This window comes from Bufo gargarizans, chromosome 5, assembly GCF_014858855.1.
Source record: "Bufo gargarizans isolate SCDJY-AF-19 chromosome 5, ASM1485885v1, whole genome shotgun sequence".
NCBI classification, from domain to species: Eukaryota; Metazoa; Chordata; class Amphibia; order Anura; family Bufonidae; genus Bufo; species Bufo gargarizans.
In genome coordinates, this window is record NC_058084.1 from 490,855,274 (window position 1) to 490,870,922 (window position 15,649).

General features: G+C 41.5%; 1 protein-coding gene across 4 annotated transcripts in view; it reads left to right on the forward strand.

The window, feature by feature from the left end:
• The window catches only part of CAPSL (calcyphosine like), a 32,131-nt gene that overhangs the window by 11,743 nt on the left and 4,739 nt on the right, over nt 1–15,649 (forward strand). For 3 of the 4 annotated variants that reach the window (XM_044295622.1, XM_044295625.1, XM_044295624.1), the window contains 3 exons: nt 694–871; nt 6,453–6,662; nt 9,910–10,013. In XM_044295622.1, coding sequence (XP_044151557.1) covers nt 694–871; nt 6,453–6,662; nt 9,910–10,011 — 490 coding nt within the window. In that variant the 3' untranslated portion in view covers nt 10,012–10,013. The remainder of the gene's footprint in view (nt 1–693; nt 872–6,452; nt 6,663–9,909; nt 10,014–15,649) is intronic. The other variant, XM_044295623.1, reaches the window with a different exon arrangement.

The window sequence follows — 15,649 nt, forward strand, 5'->3', positions numbered from 1 at the left end:
CAGAGCCTTATCTGTGCATGTAGTATATAGTATTACTTTCAGAGCAATTTTTTATGATTGCATTTTACTCATTTTGGGCTAAAAATCTTTTTTTCAATTGGTCTTTTTTAGCAGTTTTTGTGATACATTTGGTTAAAAATCAGTCTATTTGCAGAATGTCCACCTCCTGAGTTCCTTCGGCTGATGTAGCTCTTATCTCTGATCTCCTGAACTTAGAAACACTCATTATAGCTAAACTGATTAGAACGTGGCTTAAATGAGAGGCTATGAGCTCAGGAGATAATGCTTCACATGAGCTGTCAGCTGATGGAACTCAGGAGGGACAGTCTGGAAACTAGACAGATTTTTAACCACATGTATCACAAAAACTGCTGAAAATGTTTAATAAAGACCAATTGAAAAAAAGATTTTTAGCCCAATATGAGTAAAATGTAATAATAAAAAATTGCTCCGAATGTAATATTGTATTGTATGCATCACAAAAACTGCTGAAACTCTTTTTTAAATAAAGACCAGTTGAAAGAATCTTTTTAAATCCAAAATGAGTAAAATGCAATCATAAAAAAATTGCCCTGAAAGTTTCCATAGCTCTCATGCCCTTTAAAGGTAATGAGATGACTCTGCTCATTCTGTCCCAGTCTATACAGCAAAGTTTCCATAGTAAGAGTGATCATGGCTCTTGTCTTTCCACAGAGTATTTAAGATCATGGATGATGATAACAGCAGGTCACTGGATTTTAAGGAGTTCTTAAAAGGACTGAATGACTATGGCGTGATGATAGACAAAAATGAGGCTCAGCAGCTTTTCTCCCTATTCGACAAAGACGGAGGCGGAACTATAGACTTTGATGAATTCTTGGTCACATTGCGGGTGAGTGACTGTGATAAAAAGTAAGTCCCATTCTCCTGATAGGTAGCGCACACACTTATCAGAAATTGATGGCATATCCTGTGGACAAGGCAAAAATGCTTAACCACCTCCCGTCCGCCCATAGGATATAAACGTCCGGGAGGTGGATCTCTATTTCTGAATGGACGTTTTAAAACGTCCGTTCAGAAACTGCAGCTGCGCGCTAAAAAATAGTGTTGAAAAAATAAAATATAAAAAAGGTTTCACATGTAAAAAAAAAAATTCCCCAAGTAAGGAATAAAAAAAAATTTAAAAATAGAAAAAATAAAATAAAATAGACATATTTGGTATTGCCGCGTCCGTAAAAAACAGCTCTATAAAAATATCACATGACCTAACCCCTTGGGTGAACACCGTAAAAAAAAAAAAAAAATGTGTCAAAACGAGCAATTTTTGTCACCTTACATCACAAAAAGTGCAACACCAAGTGATCAAAAACGCGTATGTCCCACAAAATGGTACCAATAAAACCGTCACCTCATCCCACAAAAAATGAGCCCCTACATAAGAAAATCTCTCAAAAAATAAAAAAACTATAGCTCTTAGAACATGGAGACACTAAAACATCATTTTTTGGTTTCAAAAATGCTATTATTGTGTTAAAGTGAAACAAATAAAAAAAAAGTATACATATTAGGTATTTCGCGTCCGTAAAAACCAGCTCTATAAAAATATTACATGACCTAACCCCTCGGATGAACACCGTAAAAAAAAAAAAAAAAAAAAATGTGTCAAAACAAGCAATTTTTGTCACCTTACATCACAAAAACTGCACCACCAAGTGATCAAAAATGTGTATGTCCCACTAAATGGTACCAATAAAATCGTCACCTCATCCCGCAAAAAATGAGCCCCTACATAAGAAAATCTCTCAAAAAATAAAAAAAATATAGCTCTCAGAACATGGACACATTAAAACATAATGTTTTTGTTTCAAAAATGCTATTATTGTGTAAAACTTTAATAAATAAAAAAAAGTATACATATTAGGTATCGCCACGTCCGTAACAATCTGCTCTATAAAAATGTCACTTGACTGAACCCCTCAGGTGAACACTGTAAAAATAAATAAATAGAAACTGTGCTAAAACAACCCATTTTTTGGTCACCTTGCCCCATAAAGTGTTATAATGAATGATCAAAAAAATCATATGTACCCAAAAATAGTAGCAATTAAACTGGCCCCTTATCCACTAGTTTCCAAAATGGGGTCACTTCTTGGGAGTTTCTACTGTAAGGGTGCATCAGGGGGCTTCAAATGGGACATGGCATCTAAAAACCACGTGGAGTTCCTTGTCTTCTGCGCCCTGCCGTGTGCCCATACAGCAGTTTATGACCACATGTGGGGTGTTTCTGTAAACCGCAGAATCTGGGTAATAAATATTGAGTTTTGTTTGGCTGTTAACCATCAATGTGTTAAAGAAAAAATTGGATTAAAATGGAAAATCTGCCAAAAAAGTGAAATTAAAAAATTTGATCTCCATTTTCCTTTAATTCTTATGGAACGCCTAAAGGGTTAACAAAGTTTGTCAAATCGGTTTTAAGTAACTTGAGGGGTGTAGTTTCTACAATGGGGTCATTTATGGGGGTATCCACTATGTAGGCCCCACAAAGTGACTTCAGACCTGAACTGCTCCTTAAAAAGTGGGTTTTGACAATTTTCTTAAACATTTTAAGAATTGCTTCTAAACTTCTAAGCCTTCTAACGTCCTAAAAAAATTAAATGACATTTCCAAAATGATGCCAACATAAAGTAGACATATGGGGAATGTTAAGTAATAAATATTTTATGAGGTATCACTTTCTGTTTTAAAAGCAGAGAAATAGAAATTTAGAAAATTGCGAATTTTAAAAAATTTTGGGTAAATTTGGGATTTTTTCATAAATAAAGGTGAAATATTTTGACTCAAATTTATGACTATCATGAAGTACAATGTGTCACGAGAAAACAATCTCTGAATGACTTGGATAAATAAAAGCGTTCCAAAGTTATTACCACATATAGTGAGACATGTCAGTTTAGCAAAATTAGGCCTGGTCAGGAAGGGGGCAAATGGCCCAGATGGTAAGTGGTTAAAGAACATCTATAAGCAGGATCAACCCCATTAAACCAGACATGGTTTAAATGGTGTGGAAATATCAAATACATTTTAAAGGAGTATTCCCATCTGAACGTCACCTCTCAGCAGAATTAACCCTATTAAACCAGGCATGCTGCCTGAGAGTTGATTCTGCTGATTCAAATAATACCTGTCTTGTGAAAAATGGGTAAATTGTGCTGCATGGTTCTGGAATTTGTCAAAAATGTGCTGACAAACGCACCCCTAACACGTCAGCTCAGTGACTGTAATGTAGTGTCTGGTGGAAAGCGTATTCCTCCCAGACTGTAAAACTGTGTGCTGCCTATAGACCCTGAACCAGCAGCGGTTTCTGAAAATATTATCCATGTTACAGCTAAAGTCTGTTCTAATGCAGGATGTAACTCAGGATCAGTACAGGATAAGTAATGTAATGTATGTACACAGTGACTCCACCAGCAGAATAGTGAGTGCAGCTCTGGAGTATAATACAGGATGTAACTCAGGATCAGTACAGGATAAGCAATGTAATGTATGTACACAGTGACTGCACCAGCAGAATAGTGAGTGCAGCTCTGGAGTATAATACAGGATGTAACTCAGGATCAGTACAGAATAAGTAATGTAATGTATGTACACAGTGACTCCACCAGCAGAATAGGGAGTGCAGCTCTGGAGTATAATACAGGATGTAACTCAGGATCAGTACAGGATAAGTAATGTATGTACACAGTGACTCCGCCAGCAGAATAGTGAGTGCAGCTCTGGAGTATAATACAGGATGTAACTCAGGATCAGTACAGGATAAGTAATGTATGTACACAGTGACTGCACCAGCAGAATAGTGAGTGCAGCTCTGGAGTGTAATACAGGATGTAAGTCAGGATCAGTACAGAATAAGTAATGTAATGTATGTACACAGTGACTCCGCCAGCAGAATAGTGAGTGCAGCTCTGGAGTATAATACAGGATGTAACTCAGGATCAGTACAGAATAAGTAATGTAATGTATGTACACAGTGACTCCACCAGCAGAATAGGGAGTGCAGCTCTGGAGTATAATACAGGATGTAACTCAGGATCAGTACAGGATAAGTAATGTATGTACACAGTGACTCCGCCAGCAGAATAGTGAGTACAGCTCTGGAGTATAATACAGGATGTAACTCAGGATCAGTACAGGATAAGTAATGTATGTACACAGTGACTGCACCAGCAGAATAGTGAGTGCAGCTCTGGAGTGTAATACAGGATGTAAGTCAGGATCAGTACAGAATAAGTAATGTAATGTATGTACACAGTGACTCCGCCAGCAGAATAGTGAGTGCAGCTCTGGAGTATAATACAGGATGTAACTCAGGATCAGTACAGAATAAGTAATGTAATGTATGTACACAGTGACTCCGCCAGCAGAATAGTGAGTGCAGCTCTGGAGTATAATACAGGATGTAACTCAGGATCAGTACAGGATAAGTAATGCAATGTATGTACACAGTGACTCCGCCAGCAGAATAGTGAGTGCAGCTCTGGAGTATAATACAGGATGTAACTCAGGATCAGTACAGGATAAGTAATGTAATGTATGTACACAGTGACTCCACCAGCAGAATAGTGAGTGCAGCTCTGGAGTATAATACAGGATGTAACTCAGGATCAGTACAGGATAAGTAATGCAATGTATGTACACAGTGACTGCACCAGCAGAATAGTGAGTGCAGCTCCGGAGTATAATGCAGGATGTAACTCAGGATCAGTACAGGATAAGTAATGTAATGTATGTACACAGTGACTCCACCGGCAGAATAGTGAGTGCAGCTCTGGAGTATAATACAGGATGTAACTCAGGATCAGTACAGGATAAGTAATGTAATGTATGTACACAGTGACTCCACCAGCAGAATAGTGAGTGCAGCTCTGGAGTATAATGCAGGATCAGTACAGGATCAGTACAGGATAAGTAATGTATGTACACAGTGACTCCGCCAGCAGAATAGTGAGTGCAGCTCTGGAGTATAATACAGGATGTAACTCAGGATCAGTACAGGATAAGTAATGTAATGTATGTACACAGTGACTCCACCAGCAGAATAGTGAGTGCAGCTCTGGAGTATAATACAGGATGTAACTCAAGATCAGTACAGGAAAAGTAATGTATGTACACAGTGACTGCACCAGCAGAATAGTGAGTGCAGCTCTGGAGTATAATACAGGATGTAACTCAAGATCAGTTCAGGATAAGTAATGTAATGTATGTACACAGTGACTCCACCAGCAGAATAGTGAGCGCAGCTCTGGAGTATTTCAATCATCAACTGTTGCTCCACCTGTAGTATACCACGACCTAATTCAGAACCTCACTCAGGCTACACAGTTATATCCACATAATCCACTCTTATTCAAAAGGTTATTCGTGAGGCATAAATAATACTCACTCTTTGGAAGCTTTGCTTATATTTTTCAGTCCTTTTATTTTTCATATAAATAAATTGCTATAATGCATAGTAATTCTGAGAGCACTGAACTAATTGCTGAGCAGCGCTCTCAGGATTACTATGCATAATAGTGATTTATTTATATGAAAAATAAAAGGACTGAAAAAGCTAAGTTTCAAAAGTGAGTATTATTTATACCTCCACGAATAACCTTTTGAATAAGAGTGGATTATGTGGATATAATTGTGCAGCTCTGGATTATAACATTGCATTTGATGTCAGGTAGTCAGTGCTCTGTGAGTTAAACATCCCGGACTCCAGACTGATACATTGTAACAAACTAGCACAGTTGTATCCAGTCTAGACAATGCTCTGTGAGCTAAACAGCCCGGACTCCAGACTGATACATTGTAACAAACTAGCAGAGTTGTATCCAGTCTAGACAATGCTCTGTGAGTTAAACATCCCGGACTCCAGACTGATACATTGTAACAAACTAGCAGAGAGATTTGTGCAGCTGCCACAGAGCATTGTCTAGACTGGATACAACTTGTGCTGGTTTGTTACAATGTATCAGTCTGGAGTCCGGGCTGTTTAGCTCACAGAGCATTGTCTAGACTGGATACAACTCTGCTAGTTTGTTACAATGTATCAGTCTGGAGTCCGGGCTGTTTAGCTCACAGAGCATTGTCTAGACTGGATACAACTGTGCTAGTTTGTTACAATGTATCAGTCTGGAGTCCGGACCGTTTAGCTCACAGAGCATTGTCTAGACTGGATACAAGTGTAGCCACTTCTCAGCGGAGAGCAGGACCGGCTGTGGACAGGATTACTGCCTTTGAATGGAAACAAAGAAAAGCTGAGAACTTGAACATGTTGAGGAATTGAAACACAAAGTCTAATAGAATGTTGTAGAATGTTACATTTATACAGTAAGGTTACACCTAAAACCCATTTTATAAACCCAATGGGCTCCAGAGAGTCTTTCTGCTCCTCAAGCTTTGTCTGTAGACTGTTTTTCGTCTTCTTCCAGCCGCCTATGTCGAATGCAAGGAAGGAAATAATCATGCAGGCCTTTAGAAAGCTGGATAAAACTGGGGACGGGGTTGTCACCGTCGAAGATTTGCGAGGTGTCTATAATGCAAAATACCATCCAAAGTATCAGAACGGAGAGTGGACAGAAGATCAAGTTTTTAGGAGTTTTCTAGACAACTTTGACTCTCCGTATGACAAAGACGGACAGGTAAGTGACACCATCTGATCTGTGCCTTTATAGATTGCATAAAGTCGTCAAAACCATCAAAGCAGGCGTTAATATCTGATATACACGATAGATATCGATTCATACATGTATATGTGGTTTTCTCACCGAGCAGTGAAGGTCCTGGTCTTTGCGTCCCCCTCCATGTCTATTTCATGGCTCCCCTTTCCCCATAGTTCCTCTAGAGAAGGGAGTCCTGCACAGTATTAAAGAAGATGGGACCAACCAGACCTGGGTTGGGTTATGCACTTTGTAACCAGTTCCCTCCTTGTCACTGGTACCACAGCATCCCTTCCTTGTCACTGGTACCTCTCCAGTGTGCAGTCCCCATATATATATCACAAACATATGTCTCCTCTTGGTATGAGGATGTTGCAGTCCAGATTGTAGCCCCCCCTTAGACATTTGTGCTGAGAGATTTTATTGAGATATTTTTAAGTTTTTTTCTATTTCTGTCCAAATTTATTTTGATAAAAATCTGATTACTAGTGCTGCATGGGATGGTTAAGTGAATGCAGCCGAACCGTCTTTCCTCTTCTGTGTCCTCAGCTCATGGTCTTCAGACTGATTGCTATGTTTCCAATGTTGGCGTCTCCCTAGGAATAAAGGTCCCTTTACACAGGACGACAGCGCAGCTTATTGTCGGGAAGGAAGAGTCCTTTCCCGACAATCGCTTGCTCGTTAGAGGTGGAGACCACTTCAGCGATCGCCTCCACAGTATGGGGAGAAGCGATCTCCAATGCCATCGCTCGTCTCCATACAGACTCGTTGTTTGCCGGCAGCAGATTGTGTTTACACAGCGCGATCTGCAACCGGCAAGCAATAAACGACCGGATTACTCCATGAACAAGCGTTTTGATTGTTCATTGGGTAATGGCGGTTCATTTATACCGCCAGATAATCACTAACGAGCATTCCTATGAACGCTCGTTAGCTATTATCTTGTGTAAAGGGCCCTTTAGTCTGTCCTAAAGGTATTATATCAAAAATCTGATTACTAGTGCAAGGGGGGTTAATTTAGTCTGTGGCATTAGCTAGTTCTCTGTCCTCGGCTCATGGTCTTCAGTTTGGAGACTTGAGCCAGACTGGTTGCAAGGTTGTCAGTGTTAGGGCCCATACACACAAACGTATGTATTTTGCAGTCCGCAAAACACGGATCCGCAAAAAATATGCATTCCGTATTTTGTGGAACGGAACAGCTGGCCCCTAATAGAAAAGTACTATCCTTGTCCGTGATGCAGAAAATAATAGGACATGTTCTATTTTTTGCAGAACGGAAATAGGGACATATGGAAACGGAATGCACAAAGAATACCTTCCGTTTTTTTTTTTTGGCTGACCCATTGAAATTAATGGTTCCGCATGCGGTCCGCAAAAAAACCCAGAACGGACACAGAAATAAAATACGTTTGTGTGCATGAGCCCTTATGCAGTCTCCTGCTAATTAAAATCACCTGGGCCGAATGGGGAGCAGTGCTGGTACTAGAGTGAGGAAAAAAGGAACAGATTCTCCAAAAATATATCCCAAAATAAGAGTGAATCTGGATCGCACCACCTCATACTATGCTTTGATTGTCACGGATGGTGTTGCAGAAAACTAGAAGACAGCAAATGAAGATCCAACTGACTTGATCCCAAACTAAGGAACATAAGGGTGAGCCCTGCAAAAGCCCTCGCGCTCTCCCTGACTTCTCAGCCCATGCAAAGATCTCTATGATAGATAATTGCATGCCCTCGTGCCTTGACTGTATGACACCTGAACACCCTATAATAGTGAGGGGACACGACCACCAGCTCCCTGCACTTAATACGGAGGGAGTCAGGGTCACCTAGGATCAAGCCAACAGGAAAACACAAAAAGGAACAGACTTATCTGTAAAAGCATCAGTTGCAGCATCCATGCACACAATCCAGGAAGTTGTATAAACCGCAAAGTGATGCAGTATGGGAGGGGATTTAAAGGGATGCAATCAGTGCCACTAGATGACAGCTGAGAGAGGGAAACGAGATGACAAAATGAAAGCAAAACAAAAGAACCTCAAGCAGGAGGTTCTGAAGAACGTCTGTCAGAGCTTCTCAGATATCTGGCGGTGACATTGATCTAATAACTGCTTCTCAGCATAATTAATATCACTTCTCAGCGCAATTAATAATATTCCACCCCCTATGTTGCATGCTATACGAGAGGCATTAGTATACATTTTGATCAAAAAGCATAGGCCCACCCACCACAACAAGGTTGCCTCCTCAAATGGTAACCTACTCTAAATTTGACGCAGCACTGCGCGGCAACCATTGTTGCTTTGGTGCTGTGCTGGTGAGGCCCAGTGCCAGGGTGGTTTTGCCAGGCAGCGGAGGCCCTGTTTGGTTGCTCGCTGCGGCGCCGTGCAGCGCTGCGCCAAATTTAGAGCAGGTTCCCACTCGAGGAGGCAACCTTGTCGTGGTGAGTGGGCCTATGCTTTTTGATCAAAATGTATACTAATGCCTCATGCAACATAGGGGGCGGCATAGTATCAATTGCGCTGAGAAGTGATGTTAATTATGCTGAGAAGCAGTTATTAGATCAAATCATAGTATGAGGAGGTGCCTCACTTTTCCCTTTGACGTACCTGGTCCATTCTTGTATTACGGGGTTGGCCATTCGATGAACTAGTTGGCTTGTAATACAACAGGGGTCTGCAATCTTTGGTACTCCAGCTTTTCTTAAACTACAACTCCCAGAGTCCTCCTTTCACTTGTATGGGAGTTACAACAACAGGTGAGCAAGTGTGCATGTTGAGAGTTGTAGTTTTACGGCAAGCTGGAGTGCTGAAGGTTGCTGAGCCCTCTAATACAACATGTAATCTATGGAAAGCGGCCTCCATTGGCTTTATCAGCAATTCGTCTCAGAAGCCAAACCATAGCAGAAAATGGACCAGATTTAGTTTAGTTTTATAGTAACCTTTATATGCCGGCTGTCCAGCACTAACCTGGTACTGTGCTGACAGTGGATTGAGGGAAAAAGCAGCTTGGCAGCAATGACACTATACCACTCTGCATTTTTAATCAGATTTTTCTAAGAATAAAAGTAGACCTCTAACCTCTTTAAATTACCTTGTTCACCTGCCATAGCATGACATGACGCTCAACCCATGTTTTCTCCAGGCTCCTTAGGATTTCTGCAAGAAAACTAAAAGTTTGCATAGGAAAAAAAAAAGTTGTGTAATTCTTATCTTCTAACCCGTACCAGGTCACTCCGGACGAATTCACAAACTACTACGCTGGCGTCAGTGCTTCCATCGATACGGACGTTTACTTCATCACCATGATGAAGAACGCCTGGCGGCTCTAAGTGTAATTACACGGACTGTGTGCCAGCTTTCTCACTAACCTATTACACGCTGGTGGTGGCGCTCGCACCGTTTTGTCAGGAACGCTAACGAATTGTACTAACCTTCACGAAATCGCTTTCTCAATCATTGCATTTCACTCACTTTTAATTATTATTATTTTTTTTTTAATTTTTACCCCTTTTTTGTTTTAATTTAAAAACTTATAAGACTGGCAGGATGTTATTTTAAATTTCGGGTCATTCCTGCATTGAAGGAGTTTTCCCAGGACTCAGGATGGATCATCAATAGGGATCAGCGAATCGACTTCGGATGAAACATCCGAAGCCGATTCGCATAAAACTTTGTTTCATCCAAAGTCGATTCGCTCATCCCTATTCATCAACATCAGATTGTTGGGAGCCCGCCACCCAGCATCCCCCACTGATCACCTGTGGCAGAAACTATACGGTGCACGTAATTTTCCAATGCTGTCATTCGCTTGAATGGGAGCTGAGCTGCAGTACACAACGAATGGAGCCTTCTGCTTCCGCCTCACTGCTGGCGCTGGCGGCTACATGAAACAGCTGATCGGTGGGGGTGTTGGGTTTTGGACCACCACCATTCTGATATTAATATCCTATCCTGTGTGTATGCCATTCATGTCAACCATTTTAAAAGGGTGCAATTATCAGAATCGGACCATTTGCCGCCCTTCTTGACCAGACTCATTTTCGTTTTCTTTTTTAGTCCATGTGACTTGTTTTCTGGCTATATTTTATTTTTATGCCATTTTTTTTTTTTTTTTTTTTTTCATTCTTTTGTATACCTAGGAAAATGTTTTTTAATAGCACATAGCGCAACAAAAATTCCATACACATCGTTTACGCTCGTCGGGGGTGCGGACAAGTGGTGGTGGTGGTCTTTTATTCATTTAATTTGCTTTGTTTTAGTGTTTAATTTATTGTATTATTTATTCATCTATTTTACACTTTGTGCCTTCCCCCCCCCCCCCCCCCAGCATAAGGTTATACAAACTTACAAACTTATTGGGGGACATTTTAACATTGCATTTCTTTCTTATCTTGTTTTTCCTGTGACTGGGTCTGACATATTAGCCCTAGTTAAAGGAGATACAGCCTCCTGACATGCACTGCACAGCTGATCTGGGTTTGCTAAGACCCAGCAGCTACTGCAGTTACCTGGGATCACATGATTGCGAGGACTAGAGCAGGAAGTGCCATGGCCGCTCCCTGATCTGTATATGCAGCACTCTTTGAGCAGGGATGGACTGTGTCTACAGCTCCTATGCAGATCGATGAGGCCTAAAGTGTAGTAAAATAAGAATGGGCATAATGATTAACACCATGATGACTTGTGTATGACTTCCGTCTGTGTAATTAGCAGAACGTTTGTCTCCTAACCATTAATAGCAATCATATGTATAATGTATTGTTATTAACCCTTTATCTTAAGCTTTTCCAGTCTGTATGATACTCTTCGATTCTCTTGGTGCTGGGTCTGATACATTTTCCTTTTATTTACTTCATCTTGTGGATCACTTGCAGCATGTCTGAAGAACCTCGTCTACGAATCTGACTGTATCTGATGTATGTTAATGTAACTTGAGTGGGACAAGCTGCAGTACCAGGCATGGCCGCTAGTATGGATGAGCCACTGTGCCTAGGTGAATGCGGCCCCTTCAATGCACTGCACAGCAGGGGTCCTGGAGGTTGGATCCCCACCCATCAAATATTGATTTCCTATGTTTAGAATAGGCTATCAATGCTTTAGTCCTAGAGAATTCCTTTAATACAGTGAATCTCCACCTTTTATCATCATGATGTTCTTAGGTCGATTATACTGTGCAAAAAAATGTCTTAATTTATCTTTATAGCTATCAGAGCTGCATCTTTCTTATACAGCACTTCAAATCCCCTGGATAGACATAGAATTGCATTATAAATTACTACCACCTACAATTACGACTAGGGAATATTAATCAGTATGCAGTAAGCTCCTGAGCTCCCTCTAGTGGTGGCTGTATATATCTGTATGTAGTAATCTCCTGAGCTCCCTCTAGTGGTGGCTGTATATATCTATATGTAGTAATCTCCTGAGCTCCCTCTACTGGTGGCTGTATATATCTGTATGCAGTAATCTCCTGAGCTCCCTCTAGTGGTGGCTGTATATATCTGTATGCAGTAAGCTCCAGAGCTCCCTCTAGTGGTGGCTGTATATATCTAAAGAAAGAAATCTCCTGAGCTCCCTTTAGTGGTGGCTGTATATATCTGTATGCAGTAATCTCCTGAGCTCCCTCTAGTGGTGACTGTATATATCTGTATGTAGTAATCTCCTGAGCTACCTCTAGTGGTGGCTGTATATATCTGTATGCAGTAATCTCCTGAGCTCCCTCTAGTGGTGGCTGTATATATCTGTATGCAGTAAGCTCCAGAGCTCCCTCTAGTGATGGCTGTATATATCTGTATGCAGTAATCTCCTGAGCTCCCTCTAGTGGTGGCTGTATATATCTGTATGCAGTAATCTCCTGAGCTCCCTCTAGTGGTGTCTGTATATATCTGTATGCAGTATTCTCCTGAGCTCCCTCTAGTGGTGTCTGTATATATCTGTATGCAGTAATCTCCTGAGCTCCCTCTAGTGGTGGCTGTATATATCTGTATGCAGTAATCTCCTGAGCTCCCTCTAGTGGTGGCTGTATATATCTGTATGCAGTAATCTCCTGAGCTCCCTCTAGTGGTGGCTGTATATATCTGTATGCAGTAAGCTCCAGAGCTCCCTCTAGTGATGGCTGTATATATCTGTATGCAGTAATCTCCTGAGCTCCCTCTAGTGGTGGCTGTATATATCTGTATGCAGTAATCTCCTGAGCTCCCTCTAGTGGTGTCTGTATATATCTGTATGCAGTATTCTCCTGAGCTCCCTCTAGTGGTGTCTGTATATATCTGTATGCAGTAATCTCCTGAGCTCCCTCTAGTGGTGGCTGTATATATCTGTATGCAGTAATCTCCTGAGCTCCCTCTAGTGGTGGCTGTATATATCTGTATGCAGTAATCTCCTGAGCTCCCTCAAGTAGTGGCTGTATATATCTGTATGCAGTAATCTCCTGAGCTCCCTCTAGTGGTGGCTGTATATATCTGTATGCAGTAATCTCCTGAGCTCCCTCTAGTGGTGGCTGTATATCTGTATGCAGTAATCTCCTGAGCTCCCTCTAGTGGTGGCTGTATATATCTGTATGCAGTAATCTCCTGAGCTCCCTCTAGTGGTGGCTGTATATATCTGTATGCAGTAATCTCCTGAGCTCCCCCTAGTGGTGGCTGTATATACCTGTATGCAGTAATCCCCAGAGCTCCCTCTAGTAGTGGCTGCTTATATCTATATGTAAAGATATAACCTCCTGGCACTCTGGAAGTAATCACTTGGAGTCGGGTTCCCACCCCGTATAGTAATAGAATAGAAAACTTCAGTCGTATTTGTGTCAATTGATATTTTTTCTATTTTGACGTGCGGCTTCAAAGTGACGTTTCGGCCCAGAAGGCCTTTATCAAATTAAATCAGCATCGCCAGTTATGGAAGTATATGGAAGCATCTATGTTAAGGAGAAGCAATCAGTATTCTTGACCATGATCTAAAGTTGATTTCAAATGTAGGTCCTATTCTCTGCCGCTGTGGGGAGCTGTGTCAATGTTTGCTGTGCAAGGCTTGGTGATGGCGTGTGTCCACAGAGAGGCGCATCCCCCAGAGAGGCGTGTGGACACACACCATCACCAAGCCTTGCACAGCAAACATTGACACAGCTCCCCACAGCGGCAGAGAATAGGACCTACATTTGAAATCAACTTTAGATCATGGTCAAGAATACTGATTGCTTCTCCTTAACATAGATGCTTCCATATACTTCCATAACTGGCGATGCTGATTTAATTTGATAAAGGCCTTCTGGGCCGAAACGTCACTTTGAAGCCGCACGTCAAAATAAACAAAATATCAATTGACACAAATACGACTGGAGTTTTCTATTTTATATCTATACGTAGTAATCTCCTGAGCTCCCTCTAGTGGTGGCTGTATATATCTGTATGTAGTAATCTCCTGAGCTCCCTCTAGTGGTGGCTGTATATATCTGTATGTAGTAATCTCCTGAGCTCCCTCTGGTGGCTGTGTATCTGTATGCAGTAATCTCCTGAGCTCCCTCTAGTGGTGGCTGTATATATCTGTATGCAGTAATCTCCTGAGCTCCCTCTAGTGGTGGCTGTATATATCTGTATGCAGTAATCTCCTGAGCTCCCTCTAGTGGTGGCTGTATATATCTGTATGCAGTAATCTCCTGAGCTCCCTCTAGTGGTGGCTGTATATATCTGTATGCAGTAATCTCCTGAGCTCCCTCTAGTGGTGGCTGTATATATCTATATGTAGTAATCTCCTGAGCTCCCTCTACTGGTGGCTGTATATATCTGTATGCAGTAATCTCCTGAGCTCCCTCTAGTGGTGGCTGTATATATCTGTATGCAGTAATCTCCTGAGCTCCCTCTAGTGGTGGCTGTAAATATCTGTATGCAGTAATCTCCTCAGCTCCCTCAAGTAGTGGCTGTATATATCTGTATGCAGTAATCTCCTGAGCTCCCTCTAGTGGTGGCTGTATATATCTGTATGCAGTAATCTCCTGAGCTCCCTCTAGTGGTGGCTGTATATATCTGTATGCAGTAATCTCCTGAGCTCCCTCTAGTGGTGGCTGTATATATCTGTATGCAGTAATCTCCTGAGCTCCCTCTAGTGGTGGCTGTATATATCTATATGTAGTAATCTCCTGAGCTCCCTCTACTGGTGGCTGTATATATCTGTATGCAGTAATCTCCTATGCTCCCTCTAGTGGTGGCTGTATATATCTGTATGCAGTAATCTCCTGAGCTCCCTCTAGTGGTGGCTGTAAATATCTGTATGCAGTAATCTCCTCAGCTCCCTCAAGTAGTGGCTGTATATATCTGTATGCAGTAATCTCCTGAGCTCCCTCTAGTGGTGGCTGTATATATCTGTATGTAGTAATCTCCTGAGCTCCCTCTAGTGGTGGCTGTATATATCTGTATGTAGTAATCTCCTGAGCTCCCTCTAGTGGTGGCTGCATGTATCTGTATGCAGTAATCTCCTGAGCTCCCTCTACTGGTGACTGTATATATCTGTATGCAGTAATCTCCTGAGCTCCCTCTAGTGGTGTCTGTATATATCTGTAGGCAGTAATCTCCTGAGCTCCCTCTAGTGGTGGCTGTATATATCTGTATGCAGTAATCTCCTGAGCTCCCTCTAGTGATGGCTGTATATATCTGTATGCAGTAATCTTCTGAGCTCCCTCTAGTGATGGCTGTATATATCTGTATGCAGTAATCTTCTGAGCTCCCTCTAGTGATGGCTGTATATATCTGTATGCAGTAATCTTCTGAGCTCCCTCTAGTGATGGCTGTATATATCTGTATGCAGTAATCTCCTGAGCTCCCTCTAGTGGTGGCTGTATATATCTGTATGCAGTAATCTCCTGAGCGCCCTCTAGTGGTAGCTGTATATATCTGTATGTAGTAATCTCCTGAGCTCCCTCTAGTGGTCTCTATATATATATCTGTATGCAGTAATCTCCTGAGCTCCCTCTAGTAG